Below are 16,340 nucleotides of genomic sequence, written 5' to 3'. Positions count from 1 at the left end.
AACAATAAACAAACAACTAAACATATCATACATTGTCAAGGAGTGGTAACTACTAGGAAAGCAAAATAAAAAGCAGAGGGCTGGAGAGTCACAGAATGGGTGGAGGGAATAACGCATTTGACACAGAGTGGTGAGGAAGCAACTGTGAGGACGAGGCATGCGATGGGACCTGTAAAGACAACCAAGCGTTAACAGTGGCACAGAAAGAAGGAAAAGGAAGTGCAAAAAATCTGATGTGGAAACATGCCCGGCCTGTTTCAAGGCCAGAAAGGCAGTGTCTCTGGAGAGTTGTGAGAAATGCATGTGGATAGGTAGCCAGATCAGACCAGAGAGCACTGGGAGCAAGTGTGCCCAGGAGGGGCTTCACAGCCACTCCTAGAGGTGTTTGGACTCATTGGGATATTGGCCAAAGGGATCTGATATTCTAGTGTGAGAATATTAAAAGAGAAAGGAGAAAGAACCAATCTACTTTTGTGTTTTACCCCTTCTCGGTCTTCTATTCATTAGACACGGTTTAATGGATGTCTATATTTCTCTCCACCCTTTCCCCTTACACCTGGGGTCTGGCAAGGGATGGATCACAGGTAATACTACCTGGGAGATACTTAAACTTCCCTTAGGTTCATTTTAGAAGTCTTACTATACCTCCTAACTGTAAACAGATGTGAAAACTCCTTTTGTCAGCTTCCTAACTAAACTGAGAAATTCTGTTCCCTCTGTCATCTTGATAAAAACTCAGGCAGCAACATGGGCTCATCACAGCTGATTTATACTAATTTTCCCCAAGCCATCTAACACAGGATCTTTAACACGGAAGGTGGTCTACAAATATTTGCTGGATAAACAAAAGACAAATTTTCTCTAAAAGTACCTTTGCTTTGTAGGTGTTCTATTATTTTGATTAGCAACAGTTTCGGGGGATACATTCTGCCCTGATCTCTAATTCTGAAGCTCTTTGACGACAGTTCCCTGAGTCTTGCCTTTGGGTGTCTTCTCATCTGCTGGGGATGCCCAGGGAATTTAACAAAGGAGAGCACTGACAGACAGAATTTAGGATACAGTTTTGAGTAAACCCAGGGCTTTACTCTGCCCTAAGATGTCTGCCTGAGATGATGATTTCTTCTACAGTGATATTTTAGAAATCACACAGAAAACAAATAAGATGAAGAACAAAAGAAATCTTTTAAAACATTAACTTCAGGAGGGGTGGCTGGTTGACTCAGTCGGTTAAGTATCTGACTCTTGATCTTGGCTCAGGTCATGATCTCTCGGTTTGTGAGATCGATCCCCACATTGGGCTCTTCACTGACAGCACGGAGGCTGCTTGGGATTCTCTCTCTCCCTCTCTCTGCCCCTCCTCCACTTGTGTGAGTGCTCTCTCTTTCTCAAAGTAAATAAATAAACATTAGAAAATTAACTTCAGGAGGAAAGGCGATTTGCTGACAATGGAAATTGCGATGTTAATTAATTTACTGTTCTTTAGTTTATTTTTTTATTTTATTTAAAAAAAAATTTTTTTTTTAACATTTATTTATTTTTGAGACAGAGAGAGACAGAGCATGAACGGCGGAGGGTCAGAGAGAGGGAGACACAGATTCCGAAACAGGCTCCAGGCTGTCAGCACTGAGCCCGACGCGGGGCTCGAACTCACAAACCTCGAGATCATGACCTAAGCCGAAGTCGGCCGCTTAACCAACTGAGCCACCCAGGCGCCCCACTGTTCTTTAGTTTAAACGAAGTTAATAGTAACATTTTCTTCTGGTTATAAAAGTAATTCGTACTCATTGCAGAAAAATGTTTCAATATTGAAAAGCAATAAGGTAGAAAATAAAATTACTCAATAAGCCATTCTCCAGTGATAGTCACTGTTGAAATTTTGTTGGGTTTCCTTCCATTTTAAACATAATTATCATATTATACATGCATAGTCTTATATCTTTTCACCTGACAACAAATTCTGAATCTTTTCCCAGCATGTTTTTAATATTATTAGCAACAGATACATAATGTTCCAACTATGTCTTTGTCATAATTTATATTATGTGCCTATTATGGACAACTGTTTTCAACCTATATTATCAACTCCTATAAGTACTGTTGCAGGGAACACTCTCATACATGATCGTTGTCCAAATCTCTTATCAATGTCCTGAACTACAGCCTCAGAAATGTAACTGTTTGGTCAAAATATATGACATTTATAAAGTCTTTTGTTAAGTACTCCAAAAGCACTTTCCAAAAAGGTCGTATTAATTGACACTCCCTTCCTACTACCCTCAGCCATCCCTATCACCCCATTATATTCTAAAAGACTAGCAAATATATCCTGGGTTCAAATCCCAGCCCCACTATGTTAGGAAAGTTATTTAACTTCACAAAAGCCCACTTTCCTCATCTGTACAGGGGCGATAGCAATGGTATCAAGCTCATAGGATAGTTATAAAAATTAAATGAAATGAGGGCCACCTGGTTGGCTCAGTCAGTCAAGCATCTGAATTTGGATCAGGTCATGATCTCACAGTTCACGAGTTCAAGCCTTGCATCGGGCTCTCTGCTGTCAGCATGGAGCCTGCTTCAGATCCTCTGTCCCCTTCTCTCTGCGCCCCTCCCTCCTCTCAAAAATAAATAAACATTAAAAAATAAAATTTAAAAATAAATAAATAAAGATTAAATGAAATGACAACATAAAATTGCCTACCAGTAACCAGTAAACTCACCCTTCCCAAATCACTCTTAGCCAGAGTAATATTTGGGTACAAAATCCCCTAACACAGTTGGAAAAAGTACCAAGCTTCCCTGTTTCATAAAACTGTTTTAATAGCTGGAGCCACACGATTATTGCATCCACACCAAAGCCTCAATATTCTGAAAACAGCTGTGCCTACTTAGCTGCCACCTGGAAGCAAAGAGGATCTTTCCGAAAGGTGTTTTCTGCCCCTTATGCATTATTTTCACAATGGTGTTTTTTTCTTATTATTTCAAGGGAAACATATTTATGTAAAGGGCAATGGCTTCAATTTGAAAAATATTTTTTTTTCCAGAAAGAGAAAAGACCAACATGAATAGCTGCATAATTCGTATACAGGGCTCACAAATATCAATCTACTACATTTTGGGCATGGCCTTTCAAAAAGAAATCAATGTTTTTAAAAAAATGTCCCTGAGCAACTTAACTAAGATTTTAATTCCAATTAATTTGAAGAGTCTGCTGGAACTTTGTGTAGAATTTAGTGAGTTTGTTGTTTGGCGGTCCCCTCAACTTTTGGTTGAGATGATCCCAAGAAAAATGAAATCACTTGTGGAAAGCTGTTTATCAGATGGAGGCCCTAATATGTTGCATGAAATAGGTTCAACTCTAAATACAAAATAGATCATTTTCAATTGTTTTATGAGAATACATTCGCTTATTTTTTTTTTAAGTTTATTTTTATTTCTTTTGAGAGAGGTAGAGAGTGAGCAGGGAGGGGCAGAGAGAGAGGGAGACAGAATCCCAAGCAGGCTCCACGCTGTCAGCACAGAGCCAGATGCGGGGCTTGAAGCCACAAACCGTAAGCCAAACCTGAGCCAAAATCAAGAGCTGGATGCTTAAGCGACTGAGCCACGCAGGCGCGCCCTTGCTTAATTTTTTATATAGATATTTATTGGATGTGAGAACATTAGTATTCAGCTCTAGAGAGAAACAAGTCAAAACTGTTCTGTATTCGTTAAGAGGGTATTTATCACTACCAGTGAGATAAATACACAGAATGTGTTCTAGATTCTTTGCAGTTCCTTGACATTGGGTAACTTTGTGTCATTTAGGAGAGAAACACTGGGACATTTCATGCTGTAAAAACAACAGAGGAAATGAAATTGTAGGATATCAGAAATGGTCTGGGCTACCGTTTTCACCTGCGGTTTCTTTGGAAATCTAAATAAAAAACTTTGGTCTACTGCCAAAAGGTGGCATTTGGGAACAGAAAACTGATTCAATCCTTCCCTTTTCGAAGTACAAATATGCCCAGTGTTTTCCTGTCCCAGTTTCCTTCTCCTTACTCTGAGATCAGTGTTATCAGACCCTATAAATTTCCTATGTGGTAGGTCACCAAATAAACAGAGGTGTATGGTAACAAACAGTTGGGCTTAGATGTCTTCCCGTCTAACTGTCTTGGCCAGAAAAGATGGGTAATTTTTCCTGTGAGATGTATTAGGGAAAAATTCTAATTTAGAGTTATCCAGAACCTGATCCCACCCAGATTACTTCCAGCTCTCCACCACTACAAAGAATGACTTGCCGAACATCCTCATACATGTTCCTTTATGGACCTGCATAAAAATCTTTTTGGGATATACACCCAAGGTAGAACACTAAACCATCAGGTGTGCATAGATTTAATCTGACCAAGCCAGATGACACATATAGCTATGTACTATAATGCAGTATTCTTGCATTACATAACATATTCTGGAATCCTACATTTTTCCCCCTACCATTTGTCAGTATCCAATGTTCTAATTTTTATCAATCTAATAGGTATGAAGTGATACCTCATTCTTTTTTTAATTTGTATTTTTCTGATCATAATATATCTGAGTATCGCGTTATGCCGGTTAGCCTTAGGAGTTTCTTCTCTGTAAATCATCTGTTCATAAGCTTTGCCAATTTCCACTGGGGTTGCTGTCTTTTTCTTGTTGACTTGCAGGAATTCCTGATATACTCTCTTATTGGACATTGCAAAATATCTTCTCCCAATAAGTCAACTGTTAACCATCCATGGTTAACAGGAATTCATACTACAGAAATTCTTAATTTTTATGTAATCAAATTCATCAGTATTTTGCCTTATGGCTTGGGGCTTTGATATTTTTAAGAAGTCCTTGCCGTTCTTGAGCGACAAAGATAACCTCTTACATTTTCATCTAGTACTATAATAATTTTATTTTTCATGTTTAGTCTTTAATCCACTTTCATGTGGATTTACCCGTGTATGCTGTTTTAGGTTGGAGTCCAGTTTTTTATTTCACCATATAGTGAACATTTTCTACTAAACAATCTATGCTTTACTCACTGACCTGGGTGCCATCTAAATCTTATCCTAAATACTAATACATACAAATATTTGTGTCTCTAATTTATCTATTTTGTTTCAATGGTCTATTTGGCTGTTCTTTTGACACACACGTATTTTATTACTAACGTTTTGACAATGTCCTTACATCTAGGGCTACTCCCATTCTTTATTACTCCTTTACAAGTTTAGCTTTGTAAAAAGCTTCATGGATTTTTATTCTTATATATACATTTTAGAATAGGCTTATTATTAAGTTCATCAGAAAATTATTTGTAATTTGCATTGGGATTGCATTGAATATGTGAATTAATTTGACGAGACTCTTCATATATTACAATCTTCCACCCAAGGGTATGGAATGTGTTTCCATTTAAATTAAATAACTCTATGTTCTTGATTAGACTTCTAATTTTTTTCCTAAAGACTATTCTATACTTACACTAACTCATGTAATAATCAAAACAGCCCTGTAATCTTTTATTATCATCATTTTCCAAATGAGGAAACTGAGCCCAAAGAAATAAGTGATTGCTCAAGAACTCACAGCAAGTAAGTAACAGAGTCTACATTCAAAGAGTTTATAGTTCATACTCTTAACCACTGTGCTGCCTCTCAGTTTACAGGCAGTTACTTTAGTTTGGCTGCTACTGTGAAAGATATCTTCTTTGTATTATTATTTATTTATTATCTGGTATATTGTTTTTATTATACTTTCTAATTCATTGTTGCAGATGTAGAGAAATGTAGTTGGTTTTTTAAAATTTTAATCCCAGTATAGTTAACATACAGTGTTATATTCATTTCAGGTACAATATAGGGATTCAACAATTCCATACATCACCCAGTGCTCTTTTGTTTTTAATTTTAATTCCAGAAATGTAGTTGATTTTTAAAAGTTTATATTTGCATCCAGTGAAGTTGCTGACTTCTCTAATTAGTTATAATGGTATATTGTTTCTGTTGCCTTTTTAAAATATCAACTGTCAATAATGACAATTTTGTCTTTTCCTTTCCAATTTTCAAGTCCCTCATTTCTTTTTCTTGCCTTATAACATTGGCCAAAGACTTCCAGTAAATGGTAGACTTTCTGTAGTAATGATTATGGGCAAAGACAGTGTCTTAAAAAAAAGCAATGTTATCCAGAAGAAAGTTTTCATTTTATCTTGGCGATAGTATATGCAGCACATCAGAGAACTGTTTCACAAAAGTATAGGTTAGAAATTGTGCCTGGTGGTCAAGAACCTATTCTAAGCAGACGGGTCCTGTGCTTATCTGTGCCACAGAAATCACTTTTCCATAGGAGACAGCCTTTCCAGGGGAGACATAGCTCAGTTGTAACAAACTTGACTTCATGCTGACTCTAAGTGAATTTAATTCCATCCTAAAGCCCTATAGCAACAACACAGCTCTGCACCTGTCACTTGCTTCATACAATCTGCTAGATGCAATCGTTTTTGACAACACGCTGGTCTCCATCCCCATGGGGGAATTCACAGACAGCAACATTGGAAGGAGTCTTAGAGATCAACTATTGCTCTCATTTTACACACATCTAAAAGTCCCTATAGTGGGTGCCTCATCACCCTTGAGCAGATAGATGATCCACTTTTGGGGGACTGATGCTAACAACTGACAGAGTTTGAATCAGACCAGGGGCTAACACAGCTTTCTCCTAATTGGCTTCAACACTCCATCTTCAGTAGAGGTTGTCAGATGTTTACGGCAACATCTCAAGACTTGCAGTGACCTCATCCATCCTGACTTCAATGGGGACCCAGAGGAGAGAAAGAGGAAGCACCTACTCTTCTTTCTTGTATCCCCAAAGGCTTTTCCCTATGCAAGATTGGTGCATCTGCACAAAAGTGGGCACTGGTAGCTCTGTCATGGAGTCCTGGGGCTTGAGTACAGTCAGACACATCAGAAGCTCTGAGTAGGTAACCAAACACAACCCCTCCCTTTTATACATACCCAGGGTGACTAATACTTGTGGTAGAAATGAGTGAACTGAAAAGCCCCACAGGAACCTCAAACCCAGTACATCCAAAATGGAACTTCTCACTGTCTCCTCCAAACGCACTCCCTTCTCACCGTAACCCCTGCCCAGGACCTAGAACAGCCTCCATTCCACCATCCGCAGCACCTTCCTGTCCATCACACCTGAGGAGTCACTCAGCACCCTGAGAATATCTCCTGACCACCCGCTCCTTCCCATTATGATTGAGGCCTTGGCCACACCCTCCCAGCTACTCTACGAGATTACCCCTGACTCCTGGGATCCACCCTTCATACTACTGCCGGAGGGAATCTTCACATCATGCCTTCACATGTAACCATGTCTCCTGCCTAAAACCTTTGAAGGCTCCCCACTACTCTCGGAGCAGATGCTCCTTAGCATGGCATCTACTACCCTCATAGCACAGGCTCTTTGCCCTCTCCAACCTCACACTCTGACAGCAGGATCCCCAGATCCCCATCTCTGTACCCTCCCTGACTGTGCTTCTGATCACTGTTCCCCCTACATAGAACCTGCATCCCCTTCCACTGGGAACTGTCTAATGTCTCTAGGAGCATGTTGGGGGCCCCTGCTCCTGGGAACCTTTGCTCCCTCCTCACACTCCTTGTCCTGCTGAGGTGCCCTCCCTCTGGGCTTCTTCCAAGACCCTGTGCATCCGCCCCACTAAACTGTAACGGTTCTTTCCTGGACACTGTAAAAGACTGGATTCTCTATGACAGTAGTTATTGCATAGCCAGTCTTGTTTCATCCCTTTCCATATTTACAATAGTACCCCTGGGGTGCCTGGATGGCTCAGTCCTTAAGTGTCCGACTTCAGCTCAGGTCATGATCTTGCAGTGCATGAGTTCCAGCCCTGGTTGGGCTCTGTGCTGACCGTTCCCCGCCTGGAGCCTGAGTTGGATTCTGTGTCGCCCTCTCTCTCTTTCTCTCTGCCCCTCTGCCACTCGCAATCTGTCTCTCGCCCTGTCTCAAAAATAAATAAGCATTAAAAAAAAATTTAAGATAGTACCCATGAATAAAATACACTGAGTCAGATTTTAGTATAGGACCTGTTCAGCAGTGGGTATCCCAAGCCTAGCACAACGTCAACCTGGCACGCTGTGGACCATCTGAATGAATAAATGTTGAGTGCTGAATGATGAATGAATGATTTGCTCAAGCCCTTTCAGGACTAGGTGGGATGTCACCATCAGGGAACATCCTGGGTATAGATGGAAACTGAGTGGCACCAACAGGCGCTCGGTCGGGAGGGGGCGCTGCAGGGCGGCGGGACGAGAGCTGGAGGGTTGGCGGCGGGGGCGTCCGAGACCCGCAAGTGATCGGGCTTGCCCGGGGACCCTGCGCCACGACTCTGCATGAATTTCGCTTTCGCTTTGGGCCAGCCGGAGGCGGCGGGGCCGTCCCCTGAACGCCTGCGGCCGGGCACCCGTGGAGTTAATTCGAAAGCGCCGCAAACCCCGCGGGCCGAACTCCGCGTGTCACCGAGAAGCTGATGTAGAGAGAGACAGAGAGAGAAAGCAAGCAAGAGACCAGAGTCCCGGGAAAGTCCTGCCGCGCCTCGGGACAATTATAAAAATGTGATCCCCTGGGTCGGCTTCCCACCATCGCCCTCACCTGCTGCGTCCACCGTCCGGATCCAGCTCCAGCCCAGTGTCCGCCCAGTGCCCGCTCAGCATGTGCCCGCCGCGTGGTGAGTAACCAGCCCGACTGAAGACTCATCGCTGGGGTGGGGAGGGCGGCAGCCAGGGAAGAGGAGGCAGAAACTTGGCACCCGCTGTGGGGGAGACTGGCAGGCTGTCAGCAGCCTCGTGCAAAGGTGAAAAAACAGCGTGACTGCGTGCTTACAATGCACTAAATAGGATATTGTCTCCTTATCTGCCCACTTTACAGATTTGAAACTGAGTCTCCATGCGCTGCGTTTCTCCCTCACGGTCCCTCAGCTACAGTTAGAAAAGGGCAGATCCCAGCCAGCTTCAAAGTGAGGCTTTGTCACCCCTCTGTTTCCAAACAGTAGGTTAGGAGTCTGGGCCAGTCATTTCACTGCCTGGCCTCAGTTTCCCTACTAGTGAAATAGAGGCCTTTTCTGTGTGAGCTATGAATCCAACACCTTTGTCGGAGCTCAACAGGGGGCCTTCACAGGGAGTTGGCTTCTAGCCCCAGAATAGAGCACTACTTTCCAAGAACTTGATTCCTCTCTCAGGTGAGGAAGGAAGACTGGAGATGGGGGAGGGAGGTGGAAGCTGGTAAGATGTGGATAGGTGGAGATGGGTGGAAGGTAGAGGCAGGCCAAACCAAGCTGACCAGCTCAGTCTGCTCCTCGCTTGGTTTCCAGGCCTCCTCCTTGTAACCATCCTGGTCCTGTTAAACCACCTGGACCACCTCAGTTTGGCCAGGAACCTCCCCACACCCACACCAAGCCCAGGAATGTTCCAGTGCCTCAACCACTCCCAAACCCTGCTGCGAGCCATCAGCAACACGCTTCAGAAGGTGAGTTTTCCAGTGTTCTTGTTCCCACTTTGCAGCCTTTCTAGGGACGGGGGCTTCTCTGAACCTCTGGTCACCCGAAAGAACTGCAAAGAAATTGTGGACTTTAATCAGGAGCTGTCAAGAAGGGGAGAGGGAACTTTATAAAGGGCCCAACTATTAGCTAAAGAGTCTCAATGAAATTGTGTCTCCAGAGAAAGCAAGAGTGGTAATAAATTATAATGGCATTCATTTTGGCTGTGTCTACACAGAGGAAAGTGGATATTTACAGTGTTCCCTGTAGCCTGCCAACAGAGATGGAATTGTGTCAAGCCCACACTGTTTCTCTGACACACCTATCAATCCAGGAAACCATTATTAGGTGCAGCCTCTGTGCTCTAGGGGCTACAAAGATGAATTAGGCTTGCCCCTCACACTGCTCGCCAGCTTCCAGTGTAGTGACCCAGTTTGTTGTCTGAGCAACATTTCAGGGGGGCCTGTGACAGTGCACGTCCAGCCTTCAATTTTCTGGCTTTTTAAAAAAAATTTTTTTTTTATGTTTATTTATTCTTGAGTGAGAGGGAGACAGAGTGTGAGCGAGGGAGGGGCAGAGAGAGAGAGAGGAAGACACAGAATCTGAAGCAAGCTTCAGGCTCGGAGCTGTCAGCCCAGAGCCCAGAGCAGGGCTTGAACTCGGGAACGGAGAGATCATGACCTGATCCAAAGTCGGACACTTAACCGACTGAGCCACCCAGGCGCCCCTGCCTTCATTTTCGAGGGAGAAACTTATCTAATATTATTGACAGCTTCATTCATTTCTTAGGTTTCATATTTTAATGCAAAAAAAATTATTTTCCTTTCAAAAGTGCTTCAATACCTACAGCTTTTGCTGAAGCAACCCAAGGCTGATGTTTTAAAAGTGGTCCTTTTGCCTTCCTGTTCTCTAGTAAATCTTGCCTGAATTTCTTGTTTTATGAATATCTTAAAACGAGGTCAATGCCACAAGGCCTTAATTCTTTTCCTCTTCTAATCTTTCACAATGTGCTGCCAGTTGCTCCTCACAGTTCAGTCGATCTTAATTAAAAAGGCAACTCGGCAGATGAAAACGGCAGAGAAAAGTGCTTTAATTCCTGAAGAAAGTTTCACTGTGGATAAAATTTAGAAGCTGCAATTTCAGTAGATGCTTTAGGTGAAAAAGCTAACTCTTCTACTCCCCAGGACAGCGCCAAAGGTCAAAAGATTGCAGAACTCAATCTGATATTTTTTAATATCATTCCTTTGTCCAGTTTGATAGAACACACGAGCTGGCTACCGCAGAGGAAAGAGGTGGCAAGTGCATGCGATTCACAGCCCATGGATTTGTAGAGTTTGGCCTGTAGCTTTTGTATTTGGTTTTGATTTTGAGTTTGATGCCATTGAAAAAGTGGACCTTCCATATAAGACTCCAAATTTCCAGCTTCTCTTGAAAATCTCTGAAGAACTACAACAGAGGGCCTGTATTTCCAAATCTAATGCTTTACAGCCTGCTCGGGAGAGTGGCTGCCCACGTCTGTGTGAATACCTCCAGGAACGGTGTATAGTCGCCTGTTGCTGCTATAACAGATTACCACAGACTAAGTGGTAACACACATTAATTATCTTACGGCTCTGGAGTTCAGAAATCTGAAATGGGCTAAAATCCAGGTGTGAGCAGAGCTGTGTGTGTCCCTTTCTGGAGACTCCAGGAGAGAGTCCGTTCCATTCTCTTGCCTTTTCCAGCTTCTAAAGGCAGCCCACATTCCTTGGTGTATGGCTTCCTTCCATCTTCAAAACCAGTAATGGCCAGTTGAGTTGTCCTCGTGCTCCATTACTCTGACGTTGACTCTCCTGCTTCCTTCCATTTATAACAACGCAGCAATTCCATTGGACTCACCCAGATAATCCAAGATAACCTCCCTATTTAAGGTCAGCTGATTAGCAACCTTCATTTCATCACCAACCTTAATTCCCCTTGACCGTGTAACATATTCTCAGGTTCCAGGGGTTGGGAAATGGATAGGGACCTGGGGGGATGGGGCAACATGTTCTGTATCTCAAGCCTTGATGATGGTTCATGCAGTTCCCTCTGCCTGAAATTCTCTCTCCTTTGCCTGTCAGTCTTCTAATCCACTTAATGCAGATGTCCCATCACTGGTGAAGCCTTCATACCCTTCTCAGCACTTCTCACCTGCTGACATGACTCCTAATCATTGGGCGCTTTGCTGTCTCTGCAGCTGAACTTGGGATCCTAAGGGGGCATAACATAACACAGTCCTCTTCTTTGTCATGTTCCTTAGTACAGTAAGTACCCCCTTATCCAAGGGGGATATGTTCCAAGACCCCCCAGTGGATGTCTGAAACTGCAGACCACACCGAACCCTATACTATGTTTTTTCCTCTACACACATAACTATGATAAGAGATTAACAATAATAGCTAATAATAAAATAGAACAATTACAATGTATTATAATAAGTTACGTGAATGTGGTCTCTCTCTAAATCTCTTACTGTACTGTACTCACCCTTCTTATGATGAGGTGAGATGATAAAATGCCCATGTGATGAGATGAAGCGAAGTGAATGACGGGCACTGTGACACAGTGTTAGGCTACTATTAACCTTTTGACCGTGTATCGGAAGATCGTCTGCTTCCGGACCATGGTTGCTGGCAGGCAGGTAACGGAAACCAAGGAAGCAAAGGCACCGATAAGAGGGAGGACTCTACTTGCACACGTGAGGCTTGATGAATGGAAAAATGATGTCAATCTTCAACCAGATTTACTGACTTCTTAGATAAGTTTCATAGTTACATTCAACAGTGCTTTCCAACATGCTTGTAGGGTGACATCTGTGCGTTTGTGTGTGTGTATGTACCGCAAATTAAATCTCCGCTTGTCTTTAGGGTTACATGTTCGTTATATCCCTCAAGTTGTGACCTCACCAGTTCCGCCTTTACAAGTTATACTTGAAAAGGATGTTCATAGAACACAGGTCCTTTGGCAAAAGGAAAAAAACAAAAACTGTTTTCACCAGAAGCAAGTGTCACAGCGTGGTGTGGATGCTGATTAGCACAGCCTGTTGAAATGATTTATAGTGTTTACATAATGGAAAAACACATCATCCAGAGAAACATGTCCTAAGCGAAGGGAGAGAGGAGGGAGGGAGGGAGAATGTAAATATCTGGTTTTCTTTTGTCTTAAGAAGATCCCAAATTTCCTGCAGGTCAAAGAGATAGATGGCAAGGACAGCCAGCTCTCACCTTGCTGGCACCGTGGGGTGCCAGCCTCATAGGAATCCAGGTGCCTTATTAATATTATAAACCGGGTTACTGTTTGTTTTTTACAGGCCAGACAAACTCTAGAATTTTACTCCTGCACTTCCGAAGAGATTGATCATGAAGATATCACAAAAGATAAAACCAGCACAGTGGAGGCCTGCTTACCACTGGAATTAACCATGGTATTGTTGATTTTCTTCTCAAAGTATGTAATACAGTGAAGAGCTGTGCATCAAACCTCATCTTCTTCTAAAAATGTGCATGTTTCAGGTCTCCATCATCGTGAGACTTTAACAGGTCCCACTTCAGAAGTTGGACTTGAAAAATGTATATATAAAACAAATACGTTTTCTACAACAATGTGAATATATTTAACACTATTAAACTTTACACTTAAGAATAGTTAAGGTGGCAAATTTTATATGTTTTTTACCACAATAAAAAGATATGTTTGAGAAGAAAAGTAAGGAAAATGTATATTGAGAATTAATATCTTTGATATGTTTTTTTTCCTCTAGAATGAGAGTTGCCTGGCTTCCAGAGAGATCTCTCTGATAACTGTAAGTCAGAAAATCAAAGGTTTTAGCTCATATGATGAATTCATATCACTGATGTCTCATTATCTTTTCTTCTAGAATGGGAGTTGCCTGGCCTCCAGAAAGACCTCTTTTATGACGGTAAGATACAAAACTCTTTCCTTCCTCAAATGCAATGGTGGCGGGGAGGCAGACACTTTTAGCTCATCTCAATGGTTCCTTCCCGTTTTGTCATATCACTTAGACCCTGTGCCTTAGCAGTATCTATGAGGACTTGAAGATGTACCAGGTGGAGTTCAAGGCCATGAATGCAAAGCTGTTAATGGATCCTAAAAGGCAGATCTTTCTGGATCAAAACATGCTGACAGCTATTGATGAGCTGTTACAGGTAAGACCTTCATACTACCAGTAAGAGCACCTTCTTCATGCTGAGACAGCTAGTCATGGTCCCTGATGAAGTGTAAAATCTCCCCTTCTTGGATTGGGAGTGGCCTGAAATTGCCCTTCCATATACCATGCAGAGCCTCTTGACAAAGGCCAGTGGTGAGCAGGTCACCGTAAGAAAAGCAAACTCCCACTTGATGACATGGTATATACCAGGCTCTTTGCAGATGTTTTCATATATTTTCTTATGTTGTCTCCACAACCACCACAGGGGGTATGTACGAAGGAGGAAACCAAAGCTTAGAGTTAGCCACTTGTCCACATGGCTTATAAGTGGCAGAGCCAGGATTTAAACCCCCATCAAAGGGATTCCACTACACTTATCCTGTCACTCAAAAGGCTCCATGATGAGGGCACCTGGGTGACTTAGTCAATTGAGCGTTCCAACTTCAGCTCAGGTCATGATCTCATGGTTCTTGGGTTTGAGCCCCATATTGGGCTCTGTGCTGACAGCTCAGAGCCTGGAGCCTGCTTTGAATTCTGTGTCTCCCTCTCTCTCTGCCCCTTTCCTGCTCACACTCTGTCTCTCCCTCTCTCTCAAAAAATAAACATTAAAAAAAAAATTTTTTTAAAAAGCTCCATGATGTGCATTGAGAGGCCAACATGCGTAACTGCATATAATTGTCAGAGAAAACAACTGAGGCTGATGCCTGGGTATGACCCATTTTGAACTAAAATGTGCATTAAATAAAAAGAATGACCTATCCCCTAATATCCACAATGTTACTCAGAGACAAGAGCTTGCTTTGTAATTTTCTGAATCATCATAGCATGTGATGCTAATACAAAACATAGCAATATTCACCTAAGCAAAAGCCGTGTGACTATCTTGGTGACCAGGGCATGGGATAAAAAGAAGTATGATGTCAGAAATCATTGTCTGAAAAAGAATTTATTCTCCTTTCTTTCCTTCTTTGTGCCAAATTACTGTTGGAAAGGCAGTGAACTTCATGCAGGTATCAAAGAACGTTACCATCTAGAGAGTTGTAGATGATATTTCATTTTCAGGTCTCGGAGTCAGGTGATCTGGGCACTGGAATCCATTCTCCCGGGAATCAGCCAGCCATGCACAAACCATTCACAACTTGGGGGCTCAGTATTTTTCCTTGTAAAATGGGATGACTTTACCCACCCCGCCTTTCTCTTAGGCTTTTTGCAGGGAATAAGTGAAAGCATTGATCATTGTGCCAGTATAAGATCTTGCATTGTGTTAGCAAATTAACAGGCTAAAACTGAGAGATCCATTGCCAGGTTTATTTATCTGTCACAAATGAGTGCACCAAACAAGTCTGTTACTCATGGAGTTCCGATCAATAGCAATCCGTCACCTCTCTGTTCTAAAAAGGACTTAGCTTCTTAGTAGAACATATAAAAATTAATTAGATATTGTAGCAGATGTCATCTTAACAGAATTGTTCCTTCTAAAATGCAACTCCCACTGATGATTTTCTAAATAGCTTTAAGGGTCTTTTCAGAGCACACTGAAGATCCATGTGCTTGGATAATGAGTATTTCTTCTCTCAGGTTCTGCCTGGCCATCTGGATGGGAGTAGATTTGGGTCGGGTTTAGGAGATGTAATGAGTGAGTGGGTTGCAGGCTCTGAGACATGTATTGGCTTCACCCATTTTTACGGATGAACGTTTTAATTTTGGGATACCATATATGTCATCCTTAATATTTATTCTCCTAGGCCCTGAATGTCAACAGTGTGACTGTGCCACAGAACTCCTCCCTGGAAGAACCGGATTTTTATAAAACTAAAATCAAGCTCTGCATACTTCTTCATGCTTTCAGAATTCGTGCAGTGACCATCAATAGAATGATGAGCTATCTGAATTCTTCCTAAAAAGCTGAAGTTTCTCCCAACCTTAAAGCCACTTTTACAGAAATGTGAACCAAAAAAAAAAAACAAAAAACATATATATATATGTGTGTATATATACACATATATATATATATATATATATTTCATAGGATGTGGGTTAAGAACCAGGGAGTGGGTGGCTTGACCTGGTCCTCCTTAGGCTAGTACAATAATTCTCATGCTTGTTTACATTAGTTGCCACCCAAAATTTGAAAGATATGACTGTTATGTCCACATGATGCCTTTGACCAAGTCTATTTCACATTTACTAGGGAGGGATAAGTTGTTTTTAAGTTTTCATGAGCAAATTGCTAAAGAGGGAAAATGTCCTTCCTTGAACATGTTTTTCTTTTCCCTTTAATAGAAAAGCAAGAATTTATAAGCTATTTCTGTACCTAAGTGTTTGTAGACACAAACACCCAAGCATAATTTATTTTAAAATACTTATTTATATAATTTTGTGTTCATGAAAGCATGTGAGCTAACTTATATTTATTTATGTTATATTTATTAAAATATTTATTATCCAATGGATTTGAGAAATACCTTATTTTCTAAAAATAAAATGATTGAATAAAGTAATTCTCATATTTTTCTAATGTAATTGGAATATTTTAAGTGTTAAAATACATGTTGTGGGAAAACTGAAAACTCCAATGAAATGTGAACA

General features: G+C 41.7%; 1 protein-coding gene across 1 annotated transcript; it reads left to right on the top strand.

The window, feature by feature from the left end:
* Positions 1 to 8,334: 8,334 nt before the first annotated feature.
* Positions 8,335 to 15,714, top strand: IL12A (interleukin 12A). The gene is made up of 7 exons (XM_015066004.3): positions 8,335 to 8,755; positions 9,398 to 9,552; positions 12,894 to 13,007; positions 13,344 to 13,385; positions 13,461 to 13,502; positions 13,606 to 13,749; positions 15,497 to 15,714. The coding sequence occupies exons 1-7, from the start codon at positions 8,740 to 8,742 to the stop codon at positions 15,650 to 15,652; spliced, it is 669 nt and encodes a 222-aa protein (XP_014921490.3). The 5' UTR covers positions 8,335 to 8,739; the 3' UTR covers positions 15,653 to 15,714.
* The last annotated feature ends 626 nt before the right edge of the window (positions 15,715 to 16,340 follow it).

The sequence above is a fragment of the Acinonyx jubatus genome, chromosome C2 (genome assembly GCF_027475565.1).
Source record: "Acinonyx jubatus isolate Ajub_Pintada_27869175 chromosome C2, VMU_Ajub_asm_v1.0, whole genome shotgun sequence".
NCBI classification, from domain to species: Eukaryota; Metazoa; Chordata; class Mammalia; order Carnivora; family Felidae; genus Acinonyx; species Acinonyx jubatus.
The sequence above is the reverse complement of the archived record's forward strand: the minus strand, read 5'-3'. Positions and strand labels throughout refer to the sequence as shown.

Bases quoted from the DNA above. Each gene is read 5' to 3' on its own strand.
- IL12A (XM_015066004.3), top strand. The intron at 13,503-13,605 runs GTAAGATACAAA...CATATCACTTAG, and splicing joins GAAAGACCTCTTTTATGACG to ACCCTGTGCCTTAGCAGTAT. The intron at 13,750-15,496 runs GTAAGACCTTCA...TTATTCTCCTAG, and splicing joins CTATTGATGAGCTGTTACAG to GCCCTGAATGTCAACAGTGT.